Source organism: Artemia sp. Qi Xiang Cuo, chromosome 2, assembly GCF_049724085.1.
Source record: "Artemia sp. Qi Xiang Cuo chromosome 2, ASM4972408v1, whole genome shotgun sequence".
Classification (NCBI taxonomy): domain Eukaryota; kingdom Metazoa; phylum Arthropoda; class Branchiopoda; order Anostraca; family Artemiidae; genus Artemia; species Artemia sp. Qi Xiang Cuo.
In genome coordinates, this window is record NC_142795.1 from 5,538,311 (window position 1) to 5,550,493 (window position 12,183).

Sequence of the window (12,183 nt, forward strand, 5' to 3'; positions counted from 1 at the left end):
TATATCCTTTTTCCGATTTAAGAAAAAAAAAAAAAAATCAAGGTAAAATTCGACTAAAAGTCTTCTTCTGTGCCATAAATTTCTCTTACGATTCTGTAGCAATAGCCGGGTGGGTGATCACCTCTGTAAGAAAAAAAACAAGTTAAACATCAATATAATAAGGAGGGGATAAAAAAAAAAAACTAGCAACCACAGAACAGTTACTTTGTTAAACAACAAGAAAACTAGCGATATTCGGTATGCTTTTTATTTGGTCATATTTAAAATTAGTTTTTATGTGCGCCAGAAACTTAAACCATTAGCTTGAGCAAGCACATATAAGATAACCCAGAAGTGATGTTAATTTTCTTAATTGTTTATGCTCTTCCTAACTAAGTAAATAATTCAGTTGAACTATATGTTACCAGCTCAGAATTCAAAATTGGTAAAGGTTCGCACAACCTGATTTCTTCTTAACGCAGTGAAGATCATTAGTAACTAAAAAATTCATAACGAGATTATTCGTACACTCGATGAAGGATTTTTTTCTCAGTATATTTCCTTCATTATAAGGGTGATTTACGCGTACATTTGTCAATAAGAATCACATAATAACTAAAGTATTTTTTAATTTACTTCATATTACTATAAATTGCCATCATTAACCTTATTTTAGAATACAGAAAACTTTAAAATCCAGAGTTCAGTTGGCCCCAAAGATTCCGTATAAATTATTCTCAAATTGTTTTTCAAGTACAAAAGCTAATACGCCTCTTAGCTAGCAAAAAATACACTTCAAGGTCTGGGGTGCCTTGCTTTGCTTATTCGCTGGGGTCGGGTTATCGTACAGCGCAAATAGGTCCTTGATTATACTAAGAATTATAGAGAGTGTGGGTATAGAGGTGCCAAGATGGCGATATAAATGTGTTTTTTCTCTTGGACTATATCTTTGCTTTATAAATAAAAAAAACTGATAGTATATTTAACCAATGGTTAGAAGTTTTTGCAGGGTCATAAAGGGGGAGGGGAGTCTATGGGACTCCATGTGAGGTCTTTTCTTAATGCAGATATTTGCCTTAAAAATGGTTAATAAGTTGAGGGAGGGGGATGAAGGAATGTGTCCCAGGGCCCAGTCTTGGCTTAGAACGGTCTAACTTGTGTGAAATTAGAACAAACTGTGAAAATCATCCTAAAAACAATTTCATATGTTATTAAAATATTTGACATTGGATTTTACTAATTAGAATTATCTAACAAGCTACTTTAACACAAAAGCCTTAAATAAAAAGAAGGGATAACGCTCAGCCAAACTAAAGAACAAAAGTTCTTTGATGTCAAGTAACGAAGACTGGAAGTAATAAGCTTACGTTTCAGTAATGAACAAAGTAACGAGTTCTGGTGGAACATAGTCGTAAAGACTGTTCAATGCATAGGCCTGACCAAGCAGATTTTTATCCATCGATGGAAGCATATCATCAGCAGGTTGTATCTTGTCAAAAGCCTCATCGCGGGCGGTACCATATTTGGGAGAGTATTTTGTTGTCGGTCCACAAACAAGGAACTACAATAAACAATAATGGATATAGTCTCAGTTATGGTGTGGAAATAAAATTAACAGAGTAACTTGATAAATAGAAATTGAAAAAAATCTAAATGGCAGCCCCAGCAGTATTGCAATGGGTGACATAACTTTAGAAGATTTAGAACCTTTTCCCCAAACCTGTACACCTATGCAACTTTTTCTTAAACTCTAAACTTTGGTGTAATTTGATAGGGTACAAATTCAGCACAGATGTTCCAAAATTTAATAATACGTCAAATTAATAATGAAAACAGAAAAAAAGGCAAGGACCGAGAAACAGGAAGGGAAAAGGAAGAGACTGTATATTGTAGAGAACTACGTTTCGTAGAGATATTCGGGTTTAGCGTTAAAATATCCAGAGCCGGGTTGAATTCTCCCCCCCCCCCAGGAATTACTTTTTTTGTTATTATAAAAAACTCGCTCACAAAAATCACAATTTTTAAATCGCGTTTTGTTAGATGTTGATACGGGAGTATGTGATTTCCTAAGAATGGGAAAGGGGCGGGATAAGAGGGGGGTCTCTTAAAAGTCAGAATATTCTAATTTTCAATTATTCTGACAACTTTTTCAACTTCCCGTACCGATTTTCCTTGAAGGAGAGAGAATCACAAGGAAACTTTCAAAGGATACAATCCACTCTTATGTTTCTCTTCCTAAAGATAGGAATCCAAGATATTTTGTAGAAAATGAGTTTGATTTAATTCGAAAGAAAAGAAAAATGAATAAGTTAAATCTAGCTGAAATACCTTATGAAAATCAATACAAATCTGAAAGAACTATAAATGTCAAAATAATTTTGTTTTGGCTAGCCATGAAATTTTTCAAATAGCATGAAGCTGCACAACAATTACGTTTCATCTTTTAAGATGAAACTGCACAAGGGGTCTGCTAATACTCATATTGCATCCCATCAGGCCTTTTATGAGGAAAAAAATATTACATTACGGAAAAAAATTCATTACTTGCATTTGAATTCCTTGAAAAAATCAAACTTGAAGTAGATATGGTTGGTTTCTTAGGTAAAATCGGAACGTCATTGAAAGCTAAATTCATAAAATTGAAATTTACTGCTGGCAAAGCAAAGGGTATTTCAAGCAATGTAAAAGGAAAAAAGGCGAGTTAAAAGAGATAAGAAGGGAAAAGGGACATACTGTATATTTTGTCGAGAATACTGCTTGGGCGAACCTACTGCTGGGGACATATAAGGTTTTTATAGAAAGCGTTGTCGTAGAAACTTCAAAAAGGAGTCATTCGAATTTGAAATTGAAAGGACTAGTGCCCTTTTTAATGGTCGAAAGTAACTGGGGGGCAATTTTTAAACAACCTTAGTGTGTCATAATTTTTGACACAATTGGATTACACGAGCTTTTTTCCAATATTAGCAAAGAAGAAAAAAAAAAAATGCAAGCCTAGGAGAGAGTATTGTTCTGCCAAACGATAACTCCTGTTGCAAAATACCAAGCCATGTGACTTTCCATAATTTACTTAGCTTGAAAATGAATAAATACCGTTTTAGAATAGTGTAAAGCAGCTAAAGCTATGACGTGCATTCCAGAAACTGCCATAAAACCACCGTTAGCATAAACAGCTTGAGGCTCAACAACTATAGTAGTAATTCTAGGCATCATCGCGAAAACATTGCTGTGGGGTACTACAACAACTCGGAGGGACTGACGACTTGAAAAGGCTTTAACCATCTCTGAGTCCTACAACAAAGTTAACACTAGTTGATTATGTACTACCAAGATTATAAATACACAACAAAGACGTAACATCGTAGAACTAGTGGGATAGATGGCATGTTCATTTTTATTTGTATTGCTTTTCCTGATGATACACACTCTTTTTACAGGCTTTGCCAGAAGAATTGACGTAAGATCAATAATTTAGTTTTGTTTAACTGCCGTCGGTTAAACATTGTATTTATCCAACCCTTGATAATTTTAAAATGATAAGTCCCAAGAAGAATATTTTATTAAACATAAAATGATAGTTCCTTAAAGACGGTCTCAAAATACACTGTCTCATTCTAGCCAGATAGAATAGTTGATTATAAATAGATAAAAGTAGATTAGACAAGGCGTAGTATGTTTTTTTTTACTGATGGAAAAGTTTAGAAGAATGGGAAGACAAGTCTGTGACCGAAGTTAATATGGAACCAAGGTGGTGACAGTAGTCAAGCATGGGACTGAAACATAGCATATCGGAAGGCTGAATAAGATTTGTTAAACCGTTTAAAACCAAGTTTATTCTCTCTTTACAGTCACCTAATAAAGGTTGTTACTTTTAAGATAGCTGCTTCTGCAATGCATAATGTGCACATTCTAATGCTGTGTTGCTTTGCAAGAACGCATGGAATTAATCCAATCAGTATTATTATTTAAACAAGTACAGCATACTCATGCTAGGGGTACATCATTTTGCCTCGAACCCTAACACCAATTGTTTGTTTCTGATACATTTGATAGTAAGAACTGAGGAGGGCTGGGTCAGGAGGCGAAAATTCTGACCCATAATATGCGTACCATTCAGAATCAGGGATAGCAGATGCGGATAAAAACTCATCGCTTTTAGAGGAAAGAAAACGCCAAAGGAGAGAAGGATTAATTTTGGCCCGTGTAGATTCGATATCAGTCATCTTTTTTCTGTGAGCTTTTAGCTCCTTTGCGAATTTTCTTTTTGTGAGCAGGCGGATTGAATTGACTACCCTCGAACGGGGTTGTCCACAAGAAACCCAAAGTTGAAGCCAAAATTCAGACTTAGAATGGGTATCCACTAACTCTGAATTTTCAGACCAGCCAGGAAGGGTATGATGATGGGGTCTACTTAGAGGGACGGCAGCTTTTTCAGCACAGCGAAGGGCATGGCCAATTTCTGCACAATAAAAGTCAACTGATAGTTGTGTTTCCTCCCTTGAAAGAGCAGTTAATCCAGAGAGAAGATGGAAAGGGACACGGATCTTACTAAGGACTCTGGCGGCTTCTTCTTGAAATAAAACAGAGTTAATTTTACGCCAATCATGGCGAGACCTAGGAGGTGTTTTTGAAGTTGTTTGCGTTTGTGTATCTGAGGTATGGCAAGGAATCTCGGCTGAGAACTGTATTGGTAAGTGATCAGACAGCTGAAAATCAAGCACAACCATGACAGGCGAAATCCTGAGATTTGCGGACGCAACGACGTGATCGAGATCTGATGCGGACATTGAGGTGTGTACATGTGTAAAATTTAAATCTTTGCACTTGAGATCAAACTGGTCTCCAAAAATACTAAGCAACAACGTAGAACGTAAAGACCTAGAGAAGAGCGGTTCATTCAAGTCGCAATTGAAGTCACCAACTAATATGCATTGAAGGCTTAAGGATCTAATACGGTTAAACACTGGCCGAGTTTATCACTAGAATAAGTAAAAGCACGCTCGGAACGCTCATCATGGTAATTTGTAGGCAAATATACATTAATAAAAACACAGCCCTCAACACGAATCGCCAGAAAATTATCATTAACTTCAAATACACTAGATCTTAGAGTCGAACGAACAAAAGTGGCAATACCACCGGAGGGTCGCCCTTTTCCACTTAGCTGCTTCGCTGAAACTGAATAAACCGATACTGAACTATTAAAACTAAGAATACTTTTACTGCGGCTTGTGACGAAATGTTCTTGAAAACAGACAACTTCATTTTGCTCAAAAACAACATCTAAGATTGGAATTTTATTCGCGAACGAGCCATTAATGTTCCACGATAAACATTTAACTGCAGAAGCTTCAGAAGTCATTTCTTTTGTGGATTACTATTTGAGGGACATTTTACACTGTAACACATGTGACTGCCGATTTTGCATTCAACGCAAATGTCGGCTGTCTGCATGGTTCATCTCGCGTAGAACGATGTTCACTTGAGCCACGTCTAGAGCATAAAGGTTCAGCCGTACACTGGGAAGCGAGGTGACCGATTTTGTGACAGTTATAGCATCGTCTTGGCAAGAACTTAAACGGATCAGCAGGTAGACGCTCGTAGCCGATAATCACCGAAACACTCAGAAATTGCTGGAGCTCACTGATAGTGTCAAAATACACTTTGAAAGAACGGGATTTTCCGCACTGTTCAGTCTTCGTACTATTCGGGATTAGATTTTTTTGTCCTTCACAGTTTATATCTTCAGGGACATTTCGAGCTCCTTGGGGGGATTTTTCAAGACAACAGAATAGGTAGAGTTTCTGGGCTTGGACGTTTCAGGTGCACTACGACTGCTTGTGAAAATACTGGTGGCTGGAGCGGACTGGGTGGCCAAAAAATTATCAAGCTTCCGAGAGAGTTCATTTACTTTGGCAGTAACTGTTGCATTCACCGCATCTCCGATGACCGGAACCGAGCAGGGGTTAAAGACGACAAATTTTGGCATGCTCATATTATTTTTCGCAGCTGAAACTAGAATTTTGCACATTTCAACGATATTGTCTTCATCTTTAGAGTAGGTCACAAGACGATTCGTAATATTCAACTCGGTATGAAGGATTCGCTTTGCCTTTATAAAATCTTCGTGTGTATAGAAAGCAACACACGCTTTTACGATACACTCCGATTTTATTCCATCTGTTAGTGCTCTCGTTACACAATTCAGTAACGGATTCGAAATAATTTTTTCACTTTCAGCCATCGTAGTTCTAAGCGTAATTGAATCTCAATGTAAAGTCACAAAACAATGACTTACCCGCAAGGGGGGATTTTTTAAGTCCCCCCACTTTCCAATAAACACCTTCTAATTATCCAAATGAAATAATTCAATCCAAATGAAAACTCAATCCAATCAAGCATAAATAACAATCTTTAATTTCACTTGTTGCGAAACTTTTTTTAATCACTGACGGTCACTGTATTCCCCGGTAATGTATTCAAAAGTTAATCCGGCTTAACATCACATAGATGTTCACTGGTCAAATGCCAAATGAGAACTGATATATATATATATATATATATATATATATATATATATATATATATATATATATATATATATATATATATATATATATATATATATATATTAAAACTAAATAAAATCAAAGTAGAATAATACCATCATCGCCTGAAGCTAGGAATTCACCATTTGGAGCTAGGAATTACCCCGCTATTACGTCCTGAACAGTTATCAGCTCAGGCAAAGCTTCCAAATTTCATTCTGTGTAATGCCCGATCCTTAACAAATAAAGTTGATGAGATGGAGATACTGCTGAGAGAAGTGAGTGTTCCTATTGCCGCAATTACCGAATGCTGGGATATCACTGATGAAATGGGTAGAATAAAAGGCTACACTAGCTATTTCAACACTTGCCGTGATAGAGGCTTGAGTAGAAAAGGTGGTGGCGTTAGTATCTATATTCGTAATTACATTTCATCTAAGCTGTTAAATATACCAACCGATTCGTGTCACGAAGATATCTGGGTAGAGTGAAAGCCATCCAAACTATCAAAAAAGTTCTCATGTTTGATAATTGCATCTGTGTATTACCCAGAGAGTGCAAAAAATTGGAAAGAGCTTATCAGCTACTTACAGACCTACATTGATAAACTTCGTCGTGCCCATGCCTATCCTGGCTTCATAAGAGCTGGCGATTTTAACCAGACGAACAGACAATGAGTATCTAGTGTCCTTGATCTGAAGCAGGTAGTTACCATTGCTACGCACCAGAGTGGCAGTACTCTAGACAAAATTTTTACAAACATGAGTGACAATTATTACTCCCCTCGGTCGTTAGGTCCTCTCCAGAGTTCAGATCATTATGTAATTCTCTGGCAAGCCAACAATAACCAACCAAAGCCAAAGAGAACCAAAGTGACTATTCGTCCGCTTAACTCTCAATCAATCTGCGATTTCGGTCGGTGGATCGGGATTTACTGCTTCGACGACCTGTGTTCTATAGTAAACCTGAATAGCAAAGTTCAGCAGTTTAACTCTCTTCTGTCAGAGATGTTTCACAAGTTTTTTCCCACTAAAGTTGTAGTGGTAAGTGAGTCCGATAAACCATGGATAACAAGCGATCTCAAACAAATGATCAAGATGAGGTGCAAGCTGCACAGTTCCGGACAAATAGCCGCGGCGGCGAAACTTAGAAGTCGAATCGTGGCCGTCAATCGTTTCAAGCGAAGAAATTATGTTCGGGAAAAGGTAGTACCCCTTCTCCAAAGTAGCAGTCGGAAGTGGCATTCCACAGTGAAACAAATGACTGGCAAGTCAGTTAACAGTGAGCTAAAAATACCCAAGCCTGACGGATCTCAAATGAGCGCTTCAGACGTAAACGAGTTCTTTGCTGGCATTTGTACCACCTACCCCTCAATTACAGAGGCCGAACTGGTTGATCTCTTAGTCGATTGTGAAACTGACGAAATAAAAAAGTTTACCAAATTTACTGTTTTTAAAGAACTTAAAAAACTAAAACCGAATTGCTCTTCCTACCCTGGTGAGTTGCCGGTCAAACTTATTCGCGAATATGCCTTGTTTTTAGCCAAACCATTGGCATCGATCATCAATCAGTGCTTCAGTGAACAAACCTTTCCCTATGGTTGGAAGCGGGTCTATGTCCGCGTAATACCCAAAACTAAAGAACCTAAGACATGTGATCAGTTAAGACCTATTTTGATCGTACCAAACTTTGCTAAAGTCGCAGAATCTTTCATATATCGTAAATTTCTCATGGATATTTCATCGTCACTTGACCCCTTTCAGTATGGTTGCTTCAAGGGATGCAGCACGTCTGTTTATTTAGTACGGCTTTATCACCTAGTAGTTGAATAGTCAGAGTTTGGAAGCTCGTTTGTAGATTTACTTCTGGTAGACTACCGAAAGGCATTTGATTTGATTAAGCACCCTCTTGCCGCCCAGAATCTCAAGTTAATGGGTGCCCGTAAGCACATCCTCCAATTAGTAGTTGATTTCTTACGTCACAGGTATCAAAAAGTGTACGCCCTTTTTGCCGGTGATATTGAATCAGAATGGGTGGAAATTACATGTGGCGCCCCACAAGGTACCAAATTAGCAGCTCTTCTTTTCCTGGCTGTTATCAACTATGTACTTTCTGACTTTGATGATCGTTTTAAATTCTTCGATGATTTGTCTGCGCTTCTTAAATACCACGTAAAGGATTCGCAAGCTGTAGCCCAGTTCGACCCAAATTTTTTCGATCAGTTTAAATCACAGTGTACTGCGAACAGTCTTCAAATTAATGAGAAGAAATCAAAGGTTTTGAGGTTCAACCCACTTAAACACGATTTTACCTGCCCCGCGACTTTGTTCCCTTCTGCTTCGTGCGTGACTATCTTGGGCGTCACCTTTAGTGTGGACTGTTCGTTCTCTATTCATGTACAAGAGCTGGTTAAGGAGGGACAAAATGTTATGCGAACACTGGTGGCGATGTGGCGCCTATGCTTTGCGGTGTATCAGCTGAAAATAGCGTACCCCACTTCTATTCGACCAATTCTTGAATATGCGTGTCGCGTTTGGGGCCCACAAATTCATCACATAGATTACTTAACTGATGATTTGCAGGGGATCCAGAAACGAGCTGTAAAGATCATTCTTTGCGACAAATATGTAGATTACAACTCCGCTCTGAAGTCACTTGAAATACCAAGCCTTCGCGATCGCCATTTCCAGCTGATGATTCGTTTTGGCCAGTTTTTATTGTCTAGTCCTGTACATAGGACAATATTACCACCTAAAATGCCTGTCCGCGCAAATACCAGAAGCAAAAGCAAACTTATGCCCGTCTCGTGCCGCACAAACAGACTTAGTAACTCCTTTGTTCCTTTTTTTTACAAGTGCTTTTAATAAAATATAGAGAAGTGTTTTCATGTGAAAAAGTTTTCATGTAAAAACAGCGCCTTTTAGTGCATTTTTTTAATGTTTCTATGATAGCTGTATTCATTAAATGATTCTGAATCTGGAGAAAACCTGACAACATTCACACTCTTTTGGTGTCTAGTCAGGTCAGCTAGAAAATCCACTTTTGTAATACCATTTTCATCGATTGATAGTTTCCAAATCTAAAATGACAATACAAAGACATTACAGATACAGATATTTTATTTATGAAACATACATAATACTACACCTGCGCACACGCCCGGTGGCATAATTGAGCGCATTGAAAATTACAACAAAATATTAAACACCGGTAACAAATTAAATGAAAAAAAAAGACAAGAAAAAACAACAAGCCTCTTGGACAACTGCCCAAATATAAACAAGGTAAATAAAACCAAAGTCAACCATCGGAGATAAACTTCACCATTCTGTGAAACTGCCGGTAATCAGCTCACTCTCTAATATCAAGAGGAATAGAATTCCATACCTTTGAACCATAACCATATGACTCAAACTAAATTTTGCTTTATTTGTTTGCCTAAACACCTGCGAGAAATTAAACCTGAGTGATGTCGGATATGAATGACGCTGCGAGTTAAGAAGAAACATTCCATGGGAATCTGATGCTAACTGACCAAAACCGTAATTTGAATTGGATTTTCAATTTCATAAATTGAAATGATATCTATGGCTGCAGGCAGATCTGAGATTAACATCAATTTCCATAAAAAAAAGAAGGAACAAATAAGAAAAAGTTTTTTTTATAACAAAAAATGCATTTTTTCTCAAATGTGTTAATTTTGACAGCATGGTAATGACTTTTGGGCACACAAATCAAAACTCGTGCGTCCTTTATTTTGCGGAAGTGTATAAAAGTTGTAAGCTAGTTATTTATTGCGATCACATTTGTTTTTTGTAAATACTACGTAAATTCGGATTTTTTGTGGGCGGTTATGTTGAGATAATTACTAATTTAGAGTATAATTAATATAGAGTAGAGCTGGTATAGAAAACGGCTTTTTTTGTTGTGTATAATGCAGTTTTCAAAGTTCTTCTGAGAGATAGCTGCTTCAAATCAATTTTGGGAGAAACAAAATTTAAAAATCTAAAATGATAATACAAAGATGTTAGATATCATAAGTGGAAATATTATCTATGACTACAGGATTATCTAAATATTAACATCCATTTTCATAAATAAAAAGAAGGGATAAAAATTTTATAACCGAAAAAACTGCATTTTTCACAAATGTTTTAATTAAGACAGCATGGTATGACTTTTTGGCACACAAATTTTTTCTGAAAATATTTTTATTTTAGTATTGAAGAATATATCTACTCCTTAAAATTAGCCCCAAAAATTGTTTTCCTAAAATCAATTTTAGCATAAAAACATCAACAAAGACCTAAAAAACTAACCTAAAACAGCCTTTGACCTAAAAAAAAGCACAAAGGGGCTAATAAAGAACCAACGATGAAAAAAGAATGAATTTGGGCTGACAATGTTATCTGTACACAAAATCATGTTTACTGTGATAGATAAATAAACAAAAGTTAATAGTATACTGTATGATCATTGGCCTCACAACTCAAAAGATTACTCAACAAACTTAACAAAACATACATTTTCCTCCAGAAATGAGCAACATTTATAATGGAGCCAAAATTTTTATTTTTGTCTCCTCATAAAGCATCGTTTCTTATTTATCAAACAGGACGCAGCAACCAACTGTAAGTAAGGAGCTACTCGGATCAATAGTAAACAAAACTCTAAAAAAGGGGAATTTTGATATAAAAAAATTCATCAAAAGAACTGGCTGTTGCTGATTCAAGAGATCCATAAAGTTTAGTGTTGCCCATCAAAGACTACGAACCTGAGAAAATTTGCCTGATTTTAGAACAAGGGGGAGCATCCCCAAAAAGTCAAGGAATCTTAATGAAAATCATTCCATCAGATTTTACATATCAGAGAATCCTACTGCAGAGGTTTCAAGCTCCCATTTGAAAAAATGTGGAATTTTGTTTTTCTTTTTCTTTTGCCAGAAGAAAGATTATGGATGTGTGTTTATTTGTTTCTTTGTTGATTTTTTCCAGGGGTGATCGTATCAAAGCAATGGTCCTAAAATATCGAGAGAGGGCTTACTCTTACAGAAATTAAAAGCTCTAGTATCCTTTTTAAGTGACCAAAAAGATTGGAGGGCAAACTAGCCCCCCCCCAGGCCACTTTCCCCCCAAGATTGTCTGATAAAAAGTTTTGAGATAGCCATTTTGTTCAGTATAGTTGAAAGAACCAAAAACTATATCTTTAGATATAACATGACCCTCCCCATCCCCTGGGGAAAGGGCTGAAGTTATGGAGTTTGCCCATTGTTTATGTAGGCCTATAGTATTTATTATTTGGGAAGTATAAAAATATTTTTGGAAGGGGGAGGGGTACACAAGGATAATTTTCTGTGGAGATGAAAGTTTCAAGGGGTGAACTTCCTAGGTAAAATTTTACACTGGGGGTTTTGCCAGAATTTACATACGAAATTCTTTTTAATTGTCTTACTTGCTCAGTACCAGTAGGAATGACCTAACGACTCGTGACATTACATAATTTATGCATGTTTTTATGGTTTTTGTCAGTGAGAATGAAAAAACAGGATTTTTCTCACTTGAAAAAACAGGATTTTTCTCACATTGATGGATATTTCTTGGACAATTATGACTGTTAGTCAATTTATCTGTTGTTTTTCTTGGATGTCAACAGTAATTTA

At 36.7% G+C, this 12,183-nt stretch overlaps 1 protein-coding gene across 3 annotated transcripts in view; it reads right to left on the reverse strand.

The window, feature by feature from the left end:
• Positions 1 to 4: 4 nt before the first annotated feature.
• The window catches only part of LOC148954836 (translation initiation factor eIF2B subunit beta-like), a 68,877-nt gene continuing 56,698 nt past the window's right edge, over positions 5 to 12,183 (reverse strand). For 2 of the 3 annotated variants that reach the window (XM_089107961.1, XM_089107962.1), the window contains exons 5-7: positions 3,070 to 3,267; positions 1,347 to 1,540; positions 5 to 123 (exon numbers count right to left, since the gene is read on the reverse strand). In XM_089107961.1, coding sequence (XP_088964087.1) covers positions 54 to 123; positions 1,347 to 1,540; positions 3,070 to 3,267 — 462 coding nt within the window. In that variant the 3' untranslated portion in view covers positions 5 to 53. The remainder of the gene's footprint in view (positions 124 to 1,346; positions 1,541 to 3,069; positions 3,268 to 12,183) is intronic. The other variant, XM_089107963.1, reaches the window with a different exon arrangement.